Source organism: Aspergillus pseudotamarii, assembly GCF_009193445.1.
Source record: "Aspergillus pseudotamarii strain CBS 117625 unplaced genomic scaffold BDV38scaffold_21, whole genome shotgun sequence".
In the NCBI taxonomy this organism is placed as follows: domain Eukaryota; kingdom Fungi; phylum Ascomycota; class Eurotiomycetes; order Eurotiales; family Aspergillaceae; genus Aspergillus; species Aspergillus pseudotamarii.
In genome coordinates, this window is record NW_022475035.1 from 77647 (window position 1) to 100239 (window position 22593).

The 22593-nt window shown below is 50.9% G+C and overlaps 7 protein-coding genes across 7 annotated transcripts; 4 read left to right on the plus strand and 3 right to left on the minus strand.

Moving 5' to 3' along the window:
• The first annotated feature begins 516 nt into the window (after positions 1-516).
• BDV38DRAFT_244422 (PI-PLC domain-containing protein) lies at positions 517-2620 on the plus strand. The gene is made up of 3 exons (XM_032054317.1): positions 517-1547; positions 1619-2218; positions 2271-2620. Exons 1-3 carry the CDS (start codon positions 977-979, stop codon positions 2486-2488), a joined length of 1389 nt encoding a protein of 462 aa, XP_031914417.1. The 5' UTR covers positions 517-976; the 3' UTR covers positions 2489-2620.
• Positions 2621-2934: 314 nt separating this feature from the next.
• BDV38DRAFT_282032 (peptide alpha-N-acetyltransferase complex A subunit ARD1) lies at positions 2935-3833 on the plus strand (the record flags this gene model as incomplete). The annotated part of the gene is made up of 2 exons (XM_032059706.1): positions 2935-3298; positions 3460-3833. 2 exons carry the CDS (start codon positions 2935-2937, stop codon positions 3831-3833), a joined length of 738 nt encoding a protein of 245 aa, XP_031914418.1.
• A 252-nt stretch (positions 3834-4085) lies between these two features.
• Positions 4086-6739, minus strand: BDV38DRAFT_70102 (uncharacterized protein). Its single transcript, XM_032063797.1, has one exon. The coding sequence runs from the start codon at positions 6441-6443 to the stop codon at positions 4320-4322; it is 2124 nt and encodes a 707-aa protein (XP_031914419.1). The 5' UTR covers positions 6444-6739; the 3' UTR covers positions 4086-4319.
• Position 6740: 1 nt separating this feature from the next.
• On the minus strand, positions 6741-10062 carry BDV38DRAFT_70213 (COPI-interacting protein CEX1). The gene is made up of 9 exons (XM_032063799.1): positions 9736-10062; positions 9519-9656; positions 9323-9433; positions 9120-9266; positions 8690-9063; positions 8327-8621; positions 8065-8268; positions 7842-8014; positions 6741-7789 (listed from the first exon to the last, which is right to left on the minus strand). Exons 1-9 carry the CDS (start codon positions 9856-9858, stop codon positions 7024-7026), a joined length of 2331 nt encoding a protein of 776 aa, XP_031914420.1. The 5' UTR covers positions 9859-10062; the 3' UTR covers positions 6741-7023.
• A 1841-nt stretch (positions 10063-11903) lies between these two features.
• On the minus strand, positions 11904-16007 carry BDV38DRAFT_70209 (putative PAB1 binding protein (Pbp1)). The gene is made up of 5 exons (XM_032063798.1): positions 15602-16007; positions 15079-15265; positions 14752-15025; positions 12333-14687; positions 11904-12280 (listed from the first exon to the last, which is right to left on the minus strand). The coding sequence occupies exons 1-5, from the start codon at positions 15763-15765 to the stop codon at positions 12072-12074; spliced, it is 3189 nt and encodes a 1062-aa protein (XP_031914421.1). The 5' UTR covers positions 15766-16007; the 3' UTR covers positions 11904-12071.
• Positions 16008-17983: 1976 nt separating this feature from the next.
• BDV38DRAFT_70313 (uncharacterized protein) lies at positions 17984-18707 on the plus strand. Its single transcript, XM_032063800.1, has one exon. The coding sequence runs from the start codon at positions 18117-18119 to the stop codon at positions 18477-18479; it is 363 nt and encodes a 120-aa protein (XP_031914422.1). The 5' UTR covers positions 17984-18116; the 3' UTR covers positions 18480-18707.
• On the plus strand, positions 18628-21741 carry BDV38DRAFT_270561 (formin-mediated actin nucleation enhancer; the record flags this gene model as incomplete). Its single annotated transcript, XM_032057171.1, has 2 exons — positions 18628-18696; positions 18808-21741. The coding sequence occupies 2 exons, from the start codon at positions 18628-18630 to the stop codon at positions 21739-21741; spliced, it is 3003 nt and encodes a 1000-aa protein (XP_031914423.1).
• Positions 21742-22593: the final 852 nt, after the last annotated feature.

Sequence of the window (22593 nt, forward strand, 5' to 3'; positions counted from 1 at the left end):
GGGGGTCCAGAATCCCCGATCCGCTGGCTTAAGGGGTACCGATCGTCCTCTTGGCGATAGTCCATTCTGTCATTCTTTTCCCTTTCCCAGTCATCGTCTCCTCGATGCGAAATCCTGATAAGCGGTTGATCCTTTAATAGCGCTGCTGATCGAAACAGTGGTTTCAATTTGTTCCTACAAAAATACCCATATGTATTGGACTCTTGCCTGCAGGATTTCATGACGGAGAAATTTGACTTTGAGCTAAGATGAAAATACCGAAGAAATTCCAATCAAACAAAACAAAACACAGGAAAAGAGAATTGAATACAATAATACAATAGAACCGGATAACCATAACAGAAAAAAAAAAGTTTGAAACAGCAGAGGCGTAGTTGCAAGTGAACGGATATTACGTGTTTCACTTGAACAAGAATAACCTCATCTATTATCCATATTTAGAGAGAATGAGTTGTTGTGTTTCTGATGCCAACCCCTGGGTTTAATTGGGCCACCTGCACCGCCGCAACGTCATCGTAGCGTGCTGCTCCACTGTGGAGTTCTTAATTTATCTTTTTGACATTTTTTTCCCAGCTGCCTGGACCGAGAATCCATTCCTATTAGTCTAGACGAGCCAAGACGTCCAAGTTCTCTTATTTCTCATGCAGCCGCTGATCGGCTTACGATCGCCCTACCGGTACTCAAAATTCTGGGTGGCTTGCAGTCCCTGGTACCTAAACAGCAGTATTCAATTCATTACAGACAATACACAATACCGTCGTTAAGGGTCTTTGCCTCAGGTTGCTAACCTCCGCATCAACCTTTCCTTTTTCTTCCGTCATTCCACCCTTTTTACTTTCTCCTTTTCCTTATACTCCATACCTTCTTTGGTATTGTATCTCCTATCCTGTTCTTTCTTTATATATATATATATATATATACATATATACATATATACATACAGGTACATAACCAGATCTTTCTCCAAACCGGCATCATGCGGGTGATGATCCGGTTACTACCGCTGTTGGCGGCAGGCGGCATTCTACCCACCTGGGCTGCAGATGATTCCTCGAGTTCGACCGACACGTCCACTGGCACGGGGAAGGGCATGTTCACGCTGGAAGGAACCATCACCGCTAAAGTCAGTGATGCCGCAACCCCGACCGGCACCTATCAATCCATTACCTCGACCGTCACCCTAGGCTCCGGCCATGCCACCGTCGTCGGCTCTCACACCCTCACCGGCTCCGACGCAACAGTGACGACGGCGTCGAATAGCACCAATACGAATACCTCTACCTCTACCTCCAATTCTGTCACGGTGCTGGGCGGCACCCAGACCCTCAACGGCACCGCCAATGCCACCATGACGGCCTCGGCCTCGGCTTCGTCATCCCCGGTGGTCAATACCCAGCCCTGCAACGGCTACCCCGAATTCTGTGCACGGAACTATTCCAACGTCACTGTGGTGGCTGCTCACAACAGTCCCTTTGTGAAGCCGGGCAGTGTCGCCGCCAATCAGGCTTTGGACGTCGAGGACCAATTGAACGATGGAATTCGAATGTGTAAGTGGATCTTCCTAGAGAGAGAGAGAGAGAGAGAGACGCTAGGAGGGAGGTGACTGATGCTCAAATAGTACAATTTCAGACCCATCTGGTCAATAACACCATGTACTTGTGCCACAGCAGCTGCGAGCTGCTCAATGTCGGGACCCTCGAGGCCTATCTGACCACAGTGACCAAGTGGATGAAAGCCCATCCGTACGACGTCGTCACCATTTTGATGGGCAACTCGGACTACGTCGATCCCGGCAATTTCACGGGGCCTATCCAGAGCTCCGGTCTGATGGATTTGGTGTATACCCCCACGAAGATTCCCATGGCCTTGGACGACTGGCCGACGCTGTCCAGCATGATCATGTCCGGCAAGCGTGCGGTCATGTTCCTGGACTATCAGGCCAACCAGACGGCGTACCCATGGCTCATGGACGAATTTTCCCAGATGTGGGAGACGCCCTTCTCACCCACGGACCGGGACTTTCCTTGCGACGTCCAGCGTCCCCCCGATCTGGCAGCGCCGGACGCTCAGAACCGGTTGTATATGGCTAACCACAACCTCAACCTCCAGATGGATGTGCTGAATCTCAACCTGCTCATCCCGAACACGGCGCTCTTGAACGAGACGAACAACGTGACCGGATATGGCAGTCTCGGCCTGATGGCAAGCAATTGTACCAGTAAGTTTTTTTTTTTTTTCGTGTCGATCGGGAAAGGTCTAACAGCTCATAGAAATCTGGAATCGTCCCCCGAACTTTCTCCTGGTTGACTACTACAACTACGGTCCAGTCAACGGCACGGTCTTTGAGGTTGCGGCGCAGATGAACAATGTGACGTACAACGGAAAGTGCTGCGGCGTGGCCAGCGCAGGCATGAGCTTGACACCCCAGAGCGTCATGGCCACCACTCTCATGATCGGTGGCATCCAATTCCTCGTCTCTCTGTTTTGAATCACTTGATATATATATTTATAGTTTGTATAGAAGATTTGGCTGGGAGTTACGAGATACGACAGCCCTGTTTATTACATATTTAACGAGAAACGACCTGCAGTAGCGCTTATCGGAAAGAACAATATAAAACTTTCAATCCAAGAACTCCATATCACAAACAACACCACCTCATATTTCACAGTACCCTAAGAGTGAGAGGAAAAGCTCATATACTCCGTACCAATGCATAAAGATAGGGCAACATCCGAACCGGGTTAGCGCGCCACCTGATTTATCCGCAACCTCCACCGCCCGCGGAGACGATTTACTCATACCAACATCAAAAACATATACTCAATCCAACCGATTCCCCTCTTAAAACAAAACTCCCCTCACCCCTCACCACCTCAATTAACTCCCCTTAAACTCAACGAAACCCAAAAATTACAAGGAATACAGGAACAATGGTCGACATAGTCCCCCTCTCCAGCTACCCAAGCTACATCGACCTCCTCCCCTCCATCCAAACCTGCAACATCACCAACCTCCCCGAAAACTACTTTCTAAAATACTACCTCTACCACGCGCTCACCTGGCCGCAACTGAGTTTCGTCGCCATCGTCCGCCCCAAGAATGGGTACTCCAAACACACAGCCCCGGGCGGGGCCGCAACCGCCAGCGAGCAGTATCCGAAGGTAGTGGGGTACGTGCTGGCCAAGATGGAAGAGGAGCCGACGGACGGAGTCGCGCATGGACATATTACTTCGTTGAGTGTGATGAGGACGCATAGACGGTTGGGTATTGCAGAAAGATTGATGAGGATGTCTCGTATGTTCTTCCCTTTCCCTTTCCCTTCTTTCTTTTCCTTTCTTGCTTTCTTGCCCCCCTTCTAGGTTCTTTTGTTTCTCGGGTTTGGGTTTTGGGGGGAGACAGGTTGATGGGATATTTGGGATAATGAGAGTTAACTTTTTTTTTTTTTTCTGGTTTAGAACGTGCTATGGCGGAATCACACCGCGCCCATTACGTCTCGCTTCATGTGCGTGTCAGCAACACCGCTGCGCTGCGGTTATACCGCGATACACTGGGATTCCAGGTTGAGACTGTCGAGAGCAAGTACTATGCCGATGGGGAGGATGCGTATGCGATGCGTATGGATCTGACGAATATGTGGATGGACTGGGCGGAGATCGAGCGGAAGGATCGTCTGCGGGCGGAGAAGGAAGGTAAAGATGCCGATGAGGGTGAGGAGGTTGGCGAATTGGGGACGGAGAAGGAGAAGGAGAAGATGGTGAAGGTACGGGTCGGACGTGGATTGGGTGTGGGAGATTTGGTGGAGAAGAATGAGTCGCAGACTCAGGCTTAGTGGGAGGGGGGGGTGCATTCTTCTCTTCTATTACTATTCTTTCTTTCCTTCGCCCGTGATATTATTATTCATGCTAGGGTGTGGTATAGATCGGGGAGGTGTTTTTCCCTCACCCCCTGCTGGATGTTGATTGTCTGGTGGTTCTTCTACTTGCATGCGTGGAAATGAGAAGATGTATATGTACACTGCTTGCAATGCAGAGTGGTGTGTGTGTGTGTGTGTGTGTGTGAGATGCAAGTTCATGTCTCATTAAGCGCCAGTATCATGCTAACTACGGTCAAACAAAAACTTCGAAAACATGTAGACCACAAGGGATGGAAAGACTCGACATGCCATTGGCACTATTACCCATGAACACATACAAAAAAATGCAGTTGCTCCCAATTAAACACCGTTCCTCATGTACCATATATCCCCTCCCAATAACCAATCACAAATTCCATGCCATGCAATTGCTCAATAACTCAAATGTTCAGAAGCTTGGAGTTAATCAGACTTTTTGTCTTTCTTTTCTAGGCCCGGTACCTCCTTGCGCTTGATCTTTTCCGTCTCCTTCGGGCTTTGCTTGGCCTTATCAGCCTCCTTTTGGGTTTCTTTACCACTATTCTGGGGCTCATTTCCCTCAAGGTGATGCGAAGATACAGTGCTAGTGGTACTGATCGAGCTGATCACGCTGATCTCGGCAACAGACCGTGCCGGAGAAGGAATGGATGTAAAAGATTGGACCGTCGACTGACTCTCCCGGTTATAGTCGAGGTCCAGATTCTGCACCTGTTGCTCGAGACTTGGCTCCGGCGGAACGGTTTCTATCTGGCGAGACCGTTCCAGACGGCGTCGATTGCGCTTGGTCCGTCGCTGCTCCTTATGCTCCTCCCTCGCTCGCCGCAGGACGTCCCGGAAGGCCTTCCGCGTGGCCCGCGTCTCCTCTTTCAGGGCTCGTTTCTCAGCCGCACTTCGTTCATGTTGCTGGGGCGATTCCCATCGTCCTCCCCAGCCACGTCCGTAGCCATGCTGCTGTGGATACTGGCCCCACCCCTGCCGCCAATTGCGTCCGGCGAGCCGGTCCCGACGGCGAGACTCTTGCAAAACGGTGAGCTGCCGTCGCAGCCCTACCGCTGCTTCATGCAAATCACGGTCATGGTGGTCTTCGAGCGATAAGAGCTGCGCCCGAACCGTAGCCAGATCGGAGGTGCTCAGTTCCGACGTTGTGGATAACGAGTCAATTGATTCCAACGACGAGTCGGAGGAGGCTGACCCGGTGGATAATCTACGGATACGTTGGACAGGTAGCGTGGTAGCGGGCTCGACAGGTTTGACAGGCTCGACAGGCTTGACGGCGTTGGCGACCGGTGTATAGGGATAGTTATACGCGTTTGGATAGTAAACTTGGCCGCGAGCGTCAGTCGCAGGCCATTCGTTGCGGGGTCGGTGGACCAGACCGGTGAAGGCATCTTCCACCTTTCGTCCTTGGAGACTGGCCTGTTCTTCTATCCACCGACCATGCGCCATGGCGTGCTCTTCTACCTGTCGGCCATAATGGGAGGCTTGAGCACTGATCTGATCCCCATACTGCGCAGCGTGCTCCGAGATGCGTTCGCCGTACTTCTGGGCCTGGGAAGCTAGCGAAGATATCCAACCCAGTGGTCCACTTTTAGAACTCGAGTTTTGTTGTGGAGGGGGCCAGGCTGTAGCATTCCAGTTCCACGAGGCGTTGTGTTGATAGGGAATATGTGGCTGGGGGGTATAAGGGTATGTAGGATGGTGAGGAAGTGGAGGATGGTAGTATTGAGGAACACCGTAGGGTGTATGTGGAGTAGGAGGCAGTTGTGGATATTGTGGATTCGGGTATGCATGAGGTGCAGGAGAGTGGTGATTACTTGCTGGAGGCGACAGAGGCGACATGGGTTGTCTCGGAGTTAATGATGGAGTAGGCCGCACCGTCACCGCTGTGCGATTCTCCTGCGAGACCCGCGTGGCAGCAGGATAGCATCTAGGACAAAGAGGAGATGCCGGTGCATTTTGTGGGTCGGTGACGTAGGAAAATGTGATGCACGTTGCGCGGGGTTCGAAGAAGTATTGGTTCCATTCTGTGATAACGGCTGATATTCGCTTCCGGCGCTGCTCATCTGTCTCTTGTGGGCGATCTTTGCGATCTCGTTGGATCTGGGCCCTAACCTGACGAGGTAATTGATCGGAGGAGGAGGCGAGGCCGAGATGTGGAGGAAACAAATATCGCAAGAACATGTCCCAGTCCTGCTGGATGATGTGCTCAGTGCGTGAACCCCAGCAACGAGGGCGACGAGGGAAGTCCTTAGATTGACTCCGGGGGTAGATGGTTAGGTGGTGCTCGAGGACCGGCCGTCCATTGTCAACGGTAGGGACTGGGCGTTCAACAAAGTAAGCGGCAGCGGAGGTGAAGTTGGCGGGCGTAAGCGGAGAGGAGGCGAGTACAACGGAACTGGAGCTATCGCTTGATGCAGTATCACCAAATGAGACATCTCCCCCTCGGAGACGGAGTATGACCCGATTTACTTCGGCCGATGCAATGGCATTTCGAGTGAGCGGATCGACGGCGGAATACGGCGGAGGAGCCTCCTCTTCATGGTCCATCACGGATATCTGGGGAAAATGGCTGGGTGTCGGGGTTGATTTCAATGAACTCAAGTGACCTTTAGGCTCGTCAACGGTGATCCATCGCGCATTAACGATTAGATAACCTGCAGCCTTCTAGAAACCAGACACAGCCGCTGACGCTGGGAAGGCAGGCAGCAAGATTATCTAGCGCTTCAAGTGGGACAATCGGTATTTCAAATACGAGTCGATCCGACAGGAATGACGGGGATGAGTTTTAGTAGGATAGCCAAGGTCAAAAGTCACTCCACAAGAATGTATCAACACCGGGAAAGGTGACAGTCCAGGCAGGACAACAATAAGATAAAGTGAAGCTTCTCGTAAGGCGGCGGATGGTCACCTGCGATCACGGGGCCGGCGGGCCGGCATATGATTGGCTTGACGGCAATCGATAAGGCTGACTGATCGAACATTCCATGGATTCGATGCAAATATTAATCTTAATTCATCAGTCAATTATATGTGCATGGTATCTAAATCCTAAACGCCCGTAGCGGTTTTACCGAAACTCCATACTTTGAGTTCTAGAGAAGAAAAACAAAACAAAAAGAAAATGAACTCAATCCCAAGCATCTCCCCAATCGTCCAGGTCCTCCTCTTTGGGTTTGGTTTCGATCTTTTTGACTGGAGCCACCGTCTTAGACTTAGTCGTGCTATTACGACTGGCACTTCGAGCCGAGGTTCCTGTGGAAGTAGTCTTGCTCAAGCCCTTGGGTAGAGTTTTCTTTGCCTTGGATTGTGCCGCAAGCCAACCGGCGAAGTCCGGCTCGCCTCCATCATCGTAGGGCACAGGGGCAGGTTTGGACGCCGGTGCAGACACGGTGGAGGAAACCGTGGTTGCGGCAGGGCTGAATGGATCATCTGCCTTTTCTCCGTCTTCATCGTCCATGGCACCCCACGCTTCGTACACGTCATCTGGTTCGTCGACTTCATTGGTGACCGGAATGACCTGCTCTGACATTGACCGGTGGCCTAGGGGCTGTGCTGCAGGACGTGGAGTCACCTTTGGCAAATCAAGCTGCGCCGAGGGTGACGGTTTCGACGGACGTGGCACGGATGCGGACCGGGCTGGCTCGGCTTCGACCGGCTTAGCGCCATTTGCAGATGGCTCAATCACACCATTCGCCGCGGTAAGCTTGTTTGTAAACGAGGAGATTGCCCAGCCTGCCCAGGACTTGTCATTGGACGTTCCAATACGAGCATCGTCCTTGGGAGTGTCTGAACTGGTGGAAGGAGGCAGCACAGTTTCCGGCATAGTGCTGCTGAATTTACGTATCCGTTGAAGATAAACGTCGAGCGTTTTGTTCGCCTGATCCCGGATCATCCTAGTTGCACGTTAGAAACATAGAGATAGCGGTGAGATAAAGAACTTCTTACTTTTCCTTGTCAAGGAGAGATGGGCATATGGCGGGAAGAACTTTGGTGGCGCAATCCTCCTCGGTAAAGAATTCCATCGTGGCAGCCAACGACAACAAGCCCGCATTCCGGGCATGTACAAACGGATCCCGCAGCGATCTTGTAAACGCAGCAACAAGGACCTTGGATCTGGACTATACTCGAGGTTAGCATTGGCTTGTTTTGGTGGCGTGGTGCGACCGACGCTTTGTCCTAAGTTTTTTGCGATCTTTCCTAAGCAGATAGTGGTGTTCGTACGAATCCCTGGCTGCTCGTCATTTGCAGTCCGAGCCAGGAATTTCAATAGGTCTCCATTAATAGTCCGATCGCTCAATTTGTCAATGACCGCCAGTACGGCTTTGACGGTTTGTTCTCGAACAACGGGTGCAACGTCAGTGAACCCAGAAGTCTGGATGAAAGCAATTGTCAGCAACGGAAGAAAACGAGGATCCAATAGCACGACGAACCATCTGCGGGAAGATCTTGTCGTTCACAATCTTTTGTGGAAGATTGTCGATCATTAATGGTAAATTGTCCAACAGACAAACCCGTAGTGCTCGATCAGGATTAGCAAAGAGGCGCACAATAACAGGCGTCAGTCTTGAATTGAATTCCTCTGATGATAACTTGGACCCGATTTTGATAATGGCCCCTACAACCTTGGGACCGCCTCCACCGAACTCAACAGATTTTAGTAGCTCTGGGAGCACCTTCATTTTGAAGAATTCTTCAGGGAAGTCCTCGGTAAGTCCATCAAGCTCACTAAGGCAATCAGTACTTGAAGCTTTACAATACCCTTGTCAGCACAGGGAACATGAGGGAAAACCTACTTAATGAATGCTTCCCGCTCGGCATCATTCTTGAGGCCTAGACTCTCTATATCGTCCGTCAACCTGATCAACGGTGTCTGGAAGAAGCCGCCATGCTTTTTTCCTTGTTCCACAAAGTGTCCCGGACTCAGTCGCAGCTTGGGATTCGCCGTGCAGAGACGTTTGTAGCTTGCTTGCATAGTGGGTGGGATATTCGTTGTTTTGCCCACCTGATCTCCTCCCATGAAACCACCATTGAAGACCTCATAGATTAGGATTCCAAGTCCATAGGCATCGACAGCAGTTAGTGGGTGGCGCTTAATGGTATCCCATCCGCCTTTGACAACCTCTGGAGGTGTATACCGAGCTGCATCTGGTACAAGACTGGCATATGTCTGCTGGTCGTCAGTCCACACCCCTTGTCGATCGACTCTGTTAAGGGGAGACGAACGTATATAACTGCATGTTCATCATTCATGGAACTTAACACATCGAAACCCCCTAGCTTCCACTCGCCACTTTCGCTAGCGAATACCGACGAGGCTCTCACGACTCCGTGAACAGACGAAGCATCTTCATTTATAAACTTAAGCGTGGACTGTAGATATGTCTAGTTAGCAATGCCCAAGCCCGGTCACACATTCAGCTACATACTGCTACCGTATGTAATCCCCATTTAGAGGTCTCCTCACTCAAACTCCTCCGCTTCACATGCCACGACAGGGGGACGACTCGCTCGGTGATAATATAAAGACTGGCCTCTGTCTATAGAGCGTAAGTAAGTTGCGCGATCAGGGCTGCGCGACCCAATACACCACGCAGCATCTAAAGCCACCAAATGACTAAGTACCTCGATAGTATCCAAAACTTTAATCACGCCAGGATGTCGTAACGTTCGTGACTTCCGCACCGCGTTCTTCGCCAGGGGTAGCCGAGACTTATTAGAAGCAATATCGAATGTGAAAACACTGCATGCCGAGCCGTCATCCTATGCATCCAACCCAGATGGCGCCTCATTAGCCCCGCGATCACATCCTGAACCGACAAAAGTCTCCTAGCTTTCATACCCGTTTCGTAGCATTATGAAGTGTCCATATCGAATCAGAAATATCGACTCTGTCACCGAGAGAATAAGGGAAGGAGCTTCCTTTCGCGATTGCAGATGCGACGGCGGATTTGAGGAAATCCATTAGTTGTTCGTTTCTCGGCCGGAGAGGACTCTTGACTTTTGACGACAATAACACGGCGGAAGTTGGTTTCTAGAAAAGGACGATTATATCGGAACCTGCTCGATTGCTTCTGAATTGGCTTCACCGCCGACGAAGTCCTGGTAAAAGTTAGGTGGCCCCAATCCAACAGCCTGCGCTGCTCACAAGGTGATTGTCAGTGGCATGGAATCACGGAAACTAATAATAACTAAATGACGGCCTTAGGCTTGGCGTCGACCAACGGTACCCCACCCCAAATACGGTTTAGCGCCGTCTCCGACTTTCGAATCTCATCCCAGCTGTGTTGCTCCATCTCCCTTTTTCTCCGATTCTATTTTACCATGCGCGTCAATGTTACACCCGCTTAAGTACCGCAGGAATGAATCGAAATAACAGAGTAATCATGTCATATACTAATATCCACCACGGACTAACCTACAGGAACTCTGGAAGATCTGATTCCACCGCACTACAAAACAAGTGAGTGAGCTCTCTACCTTCTCTCTATCCACAGCACCAAATCTCCAGTGATGATCCACTGGTAAAAGGTCAGACCGCGAAAAAACCAAAAGACACGCCGAGCACCGGCCGAAGGGACTCCGCATCCGCCGTCAAGATGTACCATTAGACGAAAGCAAAAATCCCTCTCAGGTCGTCAGCTAGCCGTACGTCATTCTCGGGAAGATCTTATCATTGCTCTCATCCTCTTTTGTCTCCCATCGCTTGGAAGCAGACACATGCTTCGGTAAAAGGCAAATGGTCATAGTCGCAAGGCTCACGGCATTGCATACCCTGGAAAGACGTGTGTACAGCAAAGAGGATAATTCGCAAGCCGCAATTTGGGGTTTCTGGTCCGCTTTGTCTCTATGAGGAATTCAGAAACTAATGGCTGCGGCAAACAGGCGGGGGTGGGTGTTTGGGCTTTCGTGGGAATAACTGCTGATGGGAGCGGAGGACAAGCGGTGGGGGATTGGATCGAGAACGAGGCATGGCTTTAGCTTCGAGTTGGCGGTGCGGAATCTGTATCGTCTGATGGGCTCCTTGTTTCTGAGCTGGATGAGGCGAAAGTACCGCGGCTGCGACGCTGTCTCGGTTGGATGATGACCAAATATAAACTGAAAAGACCTGAGGAGATTTACCATCCGTGCCCGTGGTCACTATACATTCGTTCCTGGGGGTCCGTTGCTAACCTTGGGTGCAACAGATTTCTTTGATTCGTTATTTGACGGCACCCACAACTACACCCATGGAAACACGGTTCTACATGGAGTATGCCATCGCTTTCGTGGAGTATCATCTCCAACTATTCTTTAACATCACTGAGTATCATTCATCCATGCATAGCCTCTGCCTCTCGTGCCGTTTCAGTACTTTGCTTGCAACAAGTTAAACACAACAATAGCGCGTAGAGTGCCATATTGGCACCCACTGGTGCTTAAGGTACAGGAAGCATACACAGTCATTGACGGGCATATTTCCCTGTACATCTTGAGCTTCCTGCACAAACCCTCGCTACGAGCAATGTAAGATAAGAAGAACAAGTAGAAAATGGAAACGAAAAAAAAGCAAGATAACTAAGACAAGCAAAAAGATTTCCCAAACATGATTGGCATATACCGATTCCAGCGATGTGTTTCGCACGGGCATGGGGTGTCACATTGGCCGAGCTCATCTCGCGGATGTTCCGGAGATTATCCCCAGACGCGTATAGTATAGGTGGTGGCGAGGTAGACATTGTCGCAAGTCCATGAAGACATGCAAACGTCGACAGGTAGATCGTCTCATTTTTCAGCATATACATCCTCAAGCCTATCGTATACCTTATCCGCTGAAAGTAGCTGATACACGACACGTAATCGCCTTGACCTAGCAGCATGAGATTTACACAATCTAACGTATACCGAAAAGATATCGAGAACACTCACCAGTACAAATGACAGTGCCTGCTCACCAGATATATTGCACGCTCTGGATGCAAAAAGGGTAGAGTGAGAGCAGAAATCCAAGATAGAGATCTTTCAGAAACATATTGAGGGCTTGGGTATTGCGAGATAGTGAAATTGTCAACGTCGAACGGATGCTATGCGCACGCTCAAGCGTAGCTGGTACGCCTATCCACGAGGTGCAATGGCTATATCCTTAGGTTGTTCAGCTAAGGAGGCAATAGCGTCTCGCCCACTATCCATGGTGCAGATTCATTTCACCTCATCTGCGGCGTCTGCTGGCTGAGGACCCGACGCTGCGGCCGGCGGTGCTTGGGCAGGTACCTGGGGTGGCATTTGAGGCATCTGGTTATAGCCGCTACTTGGGGTACGATGCTGGTGAGGCGGATAGTGATGCACCTGATGTGGGCTAGATTGGAAGGGCGGCTGCTGCTGTGGATAGTTACCCCGAACGGGAGGCACTAAGAACGGTCAGTAATCGGGAAGTGGGTCATTTCATTGGTTGCAACATACTGTGACCTGGCTGCTGAGCTGCATAGACGGGCTGTCCATGCTGCCCTGGTGACATGAACATGACTGGCTGTGGGGGCTGGCCCTGTTGAGAGTTTTGGTGCATCATCATCGGGGCACCGCGGCTGGGGCTTGGAAAGCCGCTGTGCGGCTGAGGTGGCGCATGCTGCGGGTAGGCGTGACCCGGGTTCGGAGAATACATCTGCATCTGAGGCGTGTAAGGGGCCATACCCTGAGGGACACCCATGTAAGGGCCGCTGGAAGGTTGCTGGACCATCATCGGGGCACCCATGTTGGCCTGCGGGTTCATAAACTGAGGAGCACCTGGGTAGGGTCTCATATGACCAGGTTGGGGACCGCCTTGGTTGACGTAGAATTGTGGCATGGGCTGTCCAAATGCTAGCTGCGCATGCGGGGCCATGGGAGAAGGATATCCATGTTGAAGTCTAGGAGAGGGGAAGACCTGAGAAGTTGAGGCTGACATTTGCATCCGATGAGGGTCGTCAAAGTGGGGAGGACCGGATGCATGGTGCTGGGGATGCAGATGAGGCCCATGTGGGGGTCCAGATACAGGAGGCATACCTGGTGTTGTCTGGGGGAACTGGAAGGGCATGTGGGGTTGATGAGGAGCCTGGGGATTAGATGCTGAGCGGTTTTGGGGAGAGATGGCCGGAACAGCAACAGGAGGCTTGAACATATGCTGATACGTCTTGTCTTCATTGCCAGGAGCCGCATTCCAGGTGGGGAGGGTTTTATATGCGGGTGGAATTCCTCCGTTGAAAGTATAATCTTTCTCGGTCTGCTCCGCGCTCTCCTTCTTCATTCTTTTAATGGGGTTGAATTGGTCTTTGAGAGATGGGCGCTCGGTAACGGGCCGTGGTTTCTTAGCACCGAAGAACGCAGACGGGCTAGTGGCACGAGAAACAGAACGACCTCCAACAAAGGGTGACGAGTTGGACGACGCACCTGGGGTGAAAGTGCTTGCAGCTGGATTGGGCTTGAACTCCAAGGCTCTCACATTGAACTTTGTAGATGCAGAAGATGTTGGCGTTTGCGCTTTGCTTGGGCTGGTTACGCCGGACTGGTCCACGGTGGGGCCAGCTGGGGGTAAGCGAGCGTCTTGGATGGGCAAAGGCGCCGGAACAGCCCCCATCGCAGCACCCTTCCGCTGCTGAAGGTTGTCGGCCAGGCGATGCCCGAGCATCCCCGTGGTTTGACGAGCCGCGTTCATTGTCTGGTGCTGGGGTCGCGCACCAGGGCCTGCTTGCGGGCCGGTAGGAGGATACACTTGGCGACCACGAGGGTAGGCCGGGCGATCGGATGGTGTCGCAGATGGTGCTGTTCCGCTGTCAGGGCGAGCCGAAACAGGGGCACGCGGTGTTTGTTTCTGCTCAGAAAGCGTCGGAGAGGTCTTGGTTGATGTTTTCTCCTCAGCTTGCTGCTGGGCTCTCTGGATGATTTCCTCCTGCTTATGGGGGTCCTTGGCGAGGATAGGTACCAGATCCTTGGGGACTGGCGTCGCGAGCTTAAAGTTCTTTGAGAATTTCATCAGCTCATTGAGTTTAATCGTGCGATCATAGGACGCCTGGTTACGGCGGCGTTCCTGCATTTTCTGTTTTTCGCTGTTGGCGAACTGACGGAAGTGATCTAGCACTTCCGCTTCCACGTTAGCTGTAGCATTCTCCGTACCAGTCCGTTTCGGTGCAGCGCTGGTAGCTGATGGAGGCTTCGCCGGGGCAGACTTGTCCGCGTCAGGCGCGGCGCTGGCAGCTGTAGTCGAAGGTGCTGGTTGCGATGCGGTACTATCTTTAGGTGGTGGTGGTAGTGCCGTAGAAGGCGTTGTATCCTTGGGTGCCTGTTTCACAGTGCTAGTGGAGGAACTTGGGGTTGCAGCAGCTTGCGCGGCAGCCTGTCGACGAGCTGGCGGCGTGTACTTGTTTGGCTGCCCAGACACAAGGGGTGGGAAGTTTCTCTCGTCACGTCGCACACCACTGTATTTGTCTTCCTCGTCACCACCATCTCCTGCCACAGTTAACCCTCGTTCTTCCCTCATATGCGCATTGTCAACGTCAGTGTTCTCGATTTCACGTGCAATACGAGCGGCTTCTGCTTCCTTCTGCTTGTAAGTCGGGTCGGAGCGGTCGATCCGGGTAGTGTAGAGATTCTCGTCATAGCTACTAGTGGCACCAAACAACCGTGCATTGGCCTCGAACTGATCCCAGCTGGCGGAAGTGTTCGGAGTTTCCAGAGACAAATCCACCTCAGTCTCTGCCGATGGCTCCCAGCGCTTCAGGGTTCGCTCGCGCATCGCCAGGTTACCGGAAATGTCGACATCGGTTCGGAAGCCAGAAGAGGCACCTAAAGAGCGTTAGCGACGAAGAAACATTATGAGGTGCAGACAGTTAATATGGACAAGCTTTACCATTCGCTCCTTTCGCTGTAACATCGGATGTGGAGACGTTGGGGACGGATATTTCCACCACATCCTTCACATCAAACGACATGCTGTGATCCGGTGCCGAGCCTAGAAACGGACTTGTAGCATCGCTTACGCCATTCGCCCGGTTTTGCTCTTGCTTCGTTGGGCGCTGGACCATCTTCAGGACAAAGGATGATTCGCTAGGCTCAAGGGAGGATGAGGAGAATATTCCGGTGTACTTCTCGCCGTTTTTCGTAGTAATGGTAGCAGTCAATCCCTAAGAAGTATAAGTGCACCGTCTTGTGTGGGGTCAAGAGTAGACAATCTTACAATAAAGCTGGTAACCAAGAAAACAAGACGGTCATGGGCATGATTATCAGGTGTGTTCGACTCTTTCGATGTTGGTTTAGGGGCAACATTCTGTTTCTGAGCCAGATTTCCGTTCTGTTGGGAATACGACGACCTCTGAGTGATCGGGTTCATGCCTTGGGTCCAGGCCTTCTGGGAATTGCTGCGCCTGTATCGGATGGAGAAGAATTGTTAGTGAATGCATTGCAAGGAGAGAGCTGCAGAACCGGGCCACTCAGTCCAAATGCTTTGGTCCCCGTGCCGTGACAGGCCATCGGCAACACAAAACTCAACAGACAAGACAAAAAGAATAGAACATTGAAGCGAGAGCCACTCGTCAAGTAGTGAGTGTGCGAGTTGGAAAAATACCAGGGTGGGTAGGGAGACGCTCGACGGCGCCCTCGCAAGGTGATAAGCGGTGAAAAAGAGGAACAGAAACCAAAGGCCAGATGGGTTGGATTGAACTCGAAGTAATCCAGCGATGCAAATAGACAGCACAACATACCTCTGACCTCCATCAAGCGGACTGCCTGCCTGACGGCGACCTCCATCCGCCTTGGAGTTAGCGCTGGACCTTAATGAGGGCCTAGAACCCGAGTTCTGTGACGACGCATTGACGGCATTGCCGGATGCATTATTGGCAGCCGGCAGGGAGTTGACAGAAGCCATTTGGCACGGTGGTCAAAGTCGAATGAAGCTCACGCCGTTAGAACTTCGCACGACGTCAAGCCGTAGAAAGATAGACGGGGAAGTAGGCACGAAGCCACAGCACACACAAACAACACACCGCCTGCGTGACCAGAGAACGACCTTGTCGGGGGAAAGAAAGAAGCGGGGGAAAATATCTGAGGAGAAGGATAGAAGATCGCAAGAAAAGAAATGGGGTCACGGGACCACAATACGACCTGGAGAAAAGAGGTAAATAAAGAAGCTTGGAAGAAAGTTGTTGAAATGAGGGGGAGAAGGAGAAAATGAAGATGGGGGGGGTGGGAATCTCGAACCACAAATTGGTGATTGAGAATCAGAATAAGAATAATAAAATAAGAAAAATAAAATAAAAGAACAATAGAAACAAAGCACGTCGGCCAGAGTCGAAAAGAAACAGAGGCGACGGCGGTGGAGGGGAGGGAGGACAAGAGGAGGAGGAGAAGTCGTCACGGTTTAGTGTCTGTGGAGGTGTCCAGACGTTTAGTAGTAGGAACAGTCAATGTGTTAAGGTAGGAGATGAGGTGAGGTTTCTTCGGCGGAGGGAAAAGAGTCGCTTCCCATGGTTCCATTGGGCGGATTGGCAGCAAAAGTGGGGACCTCCTCGATTTGATGGGAAATGTTAAGGTAATTAACGTTATTTTATCAATACACACCCTGTATGTCTAGGTATATTCCCATTTCCTCTTCGGATTTCATAATTACAATGAGAATAACGCACAGGATACTGTTTAGGTATTTTTAATTTTAATTTTCATGTTTTTTCCCCCTTGCTATTGAGAAGATGTCCCCATTCTCGTGTTCCTCTTCGGTATTCATTATCATTGTCTGAATTCTTTTCTCCTTGACTGTATCATATCAGGAATGAGACTGGCCGACTGACTGAAGGGACACTCTGGAATTGCTACTGTGTACTACAATGACAGTATGGTGTGTGTTCCACTTTCGCCTACTCAAACGCACTGCAACAAAAAGGGTCTGCCCAATCTGAATGGAGTCCTCCTGCCTGGTGGTCTGTCAGAATCCACTTCTCCCGGCCCACTCTGATAGCACCATAAATTAGTCCTCCATGGTACGTACTGTCTCCAATAAACCCTTGTACTTCCCCGGGAGCTCTGTACACCATTTATTCTCTTTTCCTGTCCCTTTTTCTTGCCCGATCATCTCATTTAGTAAGGGTTCACAAAGTCAGTTCATTCGCGATGCTGAATTGGTGGTATGTTGTCTAAGCGTAGGTTTGAGTACGTTTGTTACCTGACACATACCAGGTCTGAGCATTCCAGGATGTTCGTAGCCAGAGCTGTAACACACCTAGGGTACCCTAGGCACAACCTCCGATGTTCGATGACCCAAAATCAAGGCGCCAAATCTGTATTTGCCTTAGCTGGGGGCTGCTTCCGGCAGACAAGGCTGATAACATCGCACGGTACCTTCTGGTGGAGTAACTACACCACATCTAGTACGTACTATGCACAAAAGGGTTGAAGGACTTTTCTATGATTATTGCATGACCTTGCGTATGCTTACGCTTTAGAAGTCTGTCTGGTGCTACTCCTACACAATAGTTATATTCCGTGTCAGACTGCATCGGACCTCTCCTTCTGCTGCATTGGTTACTTGGCCATGGTTTTGCCAGAACTTACGAGTAAAGATATGACTAACCTTAACTTCGACAATCCGACAGCCTCATCGCGATCCCATTCAGAACCATAAGGTTGACGCTGTCCATTGATTAGGTTTATCTCCGCTTTCTCCGCGCTCCGATAAATCACTCCAGTTTATTGACTACCATTGACAATATACGAATTAACGCAGATCAAGAGTGTAGTATTCATCGGGTAGGATCAAGACTTGTTCAGCCTGAACTAGTATGATTTCCCACTGCGAATATCGCCATAAAGCAAAAAAAGTTCCCCAGGGCATCGAGGAATATAATATACCTACTTTCCTACATTCCCTCCTCGATGGGTTGTCTCGGATCTTCACAAAAATAGCAATCGGCCAGAGCGGGTCCAGTTCTTGGCACCAGTTTTCCAGAGTGGGACAACGATCGGGTTCAACCAGGAAGAACAGCAGGTTTCGTGATACATACAATATTAAAGAGAAGATAGAATATTGCCTGTCCCTACTGGCATCGAGTCGGCAGTCAGAATGGTAATGTAGTCACTACTATCTGTCACGGTGAATATCCTAGCGAGGCACGGAGTACAATCTTTTATACCTCGAGGTGCGAGACACAATAGCTGAAAAAGGGAAAGCGGGAGGCTGGTAGTAGTGGAACAGCTGACAAGGGGTGCCTTAGGCATGGGACCAAAATGACTTGGACCAACTGCAGCCCAAGGAGACTAAACCAGAAGACAGCCGATCAATCAATTCATTCATTAATCGTCGAACCCCCCAATCAACACCAAAAAGAGGCTGGGATACGTGTGTGGGTGTGTGTTTCTCAGCGAGGGGCCTTGTTCCTCCTCTTACATTCACTTTCGCCCAAATTTTTCTTCTTCTTTGGTCTCTCCCCACTTGGATCTTGGATCTGTTTCGTCTCTCTCCCTTACACCACACACACACACGCTCTCAAGTCTGTCAGCTTGGCCCCTTCCCTACTACGATCGGTTCCTTACTCCCTGCATCTGCTGTGTCCCTCTCCCGTTTACCCGCCATCCAATTTAGTCTCATAAAAAGGAAAACCTTCCGACTTCCCACATAAACGCACGCGCGCCGACACGTTCACATATGCAGTCTGCCTCTAGCGTTTCGTCTCGCTCCCAGCGCAGTCCGTCGGCCCAGCATTTTTCCTCGGGCTCCGGAAGCAGTATTGAATCCGCCATGACTTCACAGTCCTCCGCGCCACGCAGTTCGTCCAGCTCTGGGCGATCACAATCAAGAAGTTCCGTGGTAAGTTGTGCCTTCAATGGTTCACGCCGCAAACCTTCATCCTGGCTGGCGGTCACCCACGTTGGTACCCACAATTATCCCGGCTAATACATGTTTATTTGCTCGCCACAGCCTGATAAGCAGATCTCACAAATTGAAAAGAGCGTCACGCATCTCCTGATAGCCACGAAGCAACTGTTAGAAGCCCTGACCGAATGGTCCCGGAAACAAGCTTCGGAGAACGAGGTATCCGATGTCTACGTGCGGCTAGGTTATGAGTTCAACCTTGCCTGTCGCGCATTCAATGCGATCGGGGTCGACACCTCGGACTTGGGCCCGGTGCCAGACCTTCTCCGGACAATTCTTGAAGACACCCTTAGCCAGGATGCCTCCCCGCAGAGCCTCGACCGCTATCTCCCGCGCATTCGTGACATCATCATCAACCTTCTTCACGGGCTCAAGAAGAAGCAGGCCCGCTTACGTTCGCGGCAACAGCGAGAGGAAAGTCGGTCATTACCTGGCCGGCATGCAAGCGCTGGGAGTGTGACGAGTGGACAGGCGGCGATGAACCAGGCGTACGAGGAAACAGTTTCCACCGTGTCATCACCGAAACGATCAGGTCGTCGTTATGGAAGTAATGGCTCTTTGGAAGACCCACCTAGTACGTCACGGACCTCACCAGTGCCGGGTGACACGCGAGGGGGGACCTTCTCAGAACGAGAAGCATCACGACGAGAGGCACAGAATATTCTATCTCGGTCCTCCCAACCTGAAAGCGACTCTACTCCCAAGGCACCTGCGTCATCCGTCAATCCGTCAGACTATCCCACCCCTCCACCACCGCCTCCGAAGCAAGATGACGCCATTGGTGCGCTGCAGAGAAGTGGTGAGCTTGAGAGACGCGCCTCACGAAGGTTCTCCGCGTATCAGATACAAAAGCACCTGGGGGCTTCTTCCAGCGGTGTCCCTGTTCTACCGACGCAGCACTCCCCTTTGCCAAATCGTGGTCGCGACGTTCGTGAATCGCTGAATGCTGTTCGTTTACGAGGTTCTTACGCCCACGGCCGACAGCGATCACAAACAAACCGATCGCAGGAAACCCCGACGACCAAAACTGCACCGGTGCAGGCACCTCCGAATGTTCCGAGCATTGAAGAAGAACGTACTAAGTCACGGGGCGAGGCTTCGGCGTCTGTCTCTGCAAGAGATTCTCCTACCCCACAAGACAAAGTCCAAAAACGGCCAGACACGGAGACGATTGATCTACCTCGCTCTCAGGAGGAGCCCTCCCTTGCTGATGCATTTCAACCAGCCAAGGAGAGCATCCCCGACGCTGTTGCCTCTCCAACAACACCTAAATCGGAACGTCGGCAGCCACAGTCCGTGTCCACCCCTCCCCAGAGCACTCCATTTACTGCCGAACAGCCATCTCCCGGGAAGGAGCTCACCCTGTTCCTACAGTATAAAAGCAAGATCAAGAAATATGTGCTGCCAGAAGGTTTCACCGGTCTGACGATTGGAAGGCTCCAGCTGGCTTTCATCGAGAAATTCGCCTGGAACACTCACAATAATGGGGCTGACTTGCCAGAGATCTATATCCAGGATCCCGTCTCGGGCGTCCGCCACGAGCTGGAGGATTTGAACGATGTGAAGGATCGATCAGTCCTGGTGTTAAATGTCGATATTCTTGATGAGGTGAAGAAGCATTTTGACGATGAGTTTGGTGGTGTCCGCCGGTTGATTGAAGGCGTCAAGGATGCTTTGACCGGCCAAGAGAGTGTGATGCAGCGTGTGTCCGACCGCCAGCTCGAAGCGGCCAAGGAAATGGCTCGTCTAGCTGCGGCACCTCCGGTATCTGTTTCTAGTGCAAAATCGGGGGGACCTTCTAAAGGTTCAATTGCAGGCAGCGACAGCCAACTTGCAGAACTCCAGAGCCTCAGGCGTGATATTGCCGTGCTGCGACAAACTTACTCCAACTTTCAGTCGGATATCGCAAGTTCGATGAACGCGATCCGTACCAAGGCCAGCGGTGTGAAATCTGCTGCCACGGAAGTATCTTTACCTTCTTTCGAAGGTGATGCAGGACGTGCACGCGTCAATTCGGGAAAGAAGGAACTTGGTGAAGAATCGGAACGCCTTGTCGCACGTGTGGATGACCTTCAGGATCTGGTGGAGGACCTGCGCAAAGATGTGGTGACTCGTGGAGTGCGGCCGCTGCCGCGCCAATTGGAAAGTGTCGGCAAGGATATCAGTGCTGTGACGAAGGAGATTAAAAAGATGCAGGAATTCCTCAAGCGAGAGAAACCCATCTGGACCAAAATTTGGGAGAAAGAGCTACAACTCGTATGCGAGGAACGTGACCAACTCACTATGCAAGAAGACCTTGCAGCCGACCTGCAGGATGATGTGGAAAAGGCCGCCCAGACATTCGCTCTTGTTGAGCAGGCTACCAAAGAACAAGCAATGCAGAACAACCCCAGTAACGGGGTCACTCTCCGAACTACATCTCGTAATGTGGTCATCGACCCTGCAGTGGATCCGATGAAAGCGAAAGACAGCGTCCTAGGCGAAGTTCGTGCGCTGCAACCGAATCATGAATCACGCCTTGAGGCGATTGAAAGAGCAGAGAAAGCACGACAGAAAGAACTAGAGAATCGCCGGATCGGCCTCTTCCAAAAGGAACTAGGAGCATTTGTGGAAGAGGGTAAGCTGAAAAAGAGTGGTGGGGTGGAAGAGGCCGAACGGCTTCGTCGGGCCAAAGATGATCGCATCCGCAAGGAGGTGTGGGAGAGACAACAAGCTCGAGCAGCAGAGATGGAGAAAGCAGAGGCGGAAGCAGCAGCTGCACAAGCCGAACAAGCTTCTCAGGCAGATGCTAACCCAACAGATGATGCTGAAGCAAAGGTTGAGGATGGCGCATCAGATACTGGAGAAGAAAGGGAAGCATCGTCCCCTAAGGGAAAGGAGCCTATCTCTGAAGAAGTCGAGGAAACTGAGAATAAAAAGGAGGAGAGCGAGCCGGCAAAGAATGATGAAGACAAACCGACTCAGCCGGAGACTTCATGAATCGAAGTACAGCTCGCGACTTCACGCGGGCACATTATCATTCTTTCCCTTTTACTGTTCATATTACTATTGCATTCGTTGTTTGTCCCTCGCTATGTCAATTTCCTTTGAACCGTGGATCCGTTTGTGAACGTACCCCTTTCCTTCGTTTTCTTTTCCTTTTACATCTTTCTCCTTTATCCGGCATGGACCCGCGTCGTAAAGCATGTACTTTTTTGCTCGTGCGTGCGCGGGGTGTCCAGAAGTCACTACTATGCGTGGTGTACTATAGCCGTTTACTTTATTCGAATCGCTGAGGATACCCTGCCACTATTGTGGCCTGTTTATGACCATTGTGATGATACATTGGGGGCGTCGAAGCATATATCCCTTGTCGTTATAACTGTTACCTGCGTTGTCTTCGATGCGACCCATGTTTATTTGATATATTTCAATGCGAGACTTGATTAGTAGGACCATTGGTTCATACTTCGATTTTGGGGCCGTAGAACGTTCCAACACATCTGGACAAGCTACGACGTGTTGTTTACACAGAGTTTCCCTTTACTCATGTTATTGCTATTGTAAACCTAGGTTTAGATGTTAATAGGCGCTTTCAGTAATATCTCGTGTGTTGTTTTCCACCGAATCGCGCAGTCTTGTATTTATTGTGAAATAAGGATCCCTGGTGCCTAATAGACAAGTTATATATAGACTCCTTGTGGCACTACATCCTAGACCTATTGTGAAACCGATTTCTACGTACCTAAATTAACATTATTTGTTTAAGATCAAACATTACAGGTGGTATTTTATTATTATCTCGCATGGCAATAGGGAAAGAGTTGGGTTCACGATTCTCATGTCTACTTG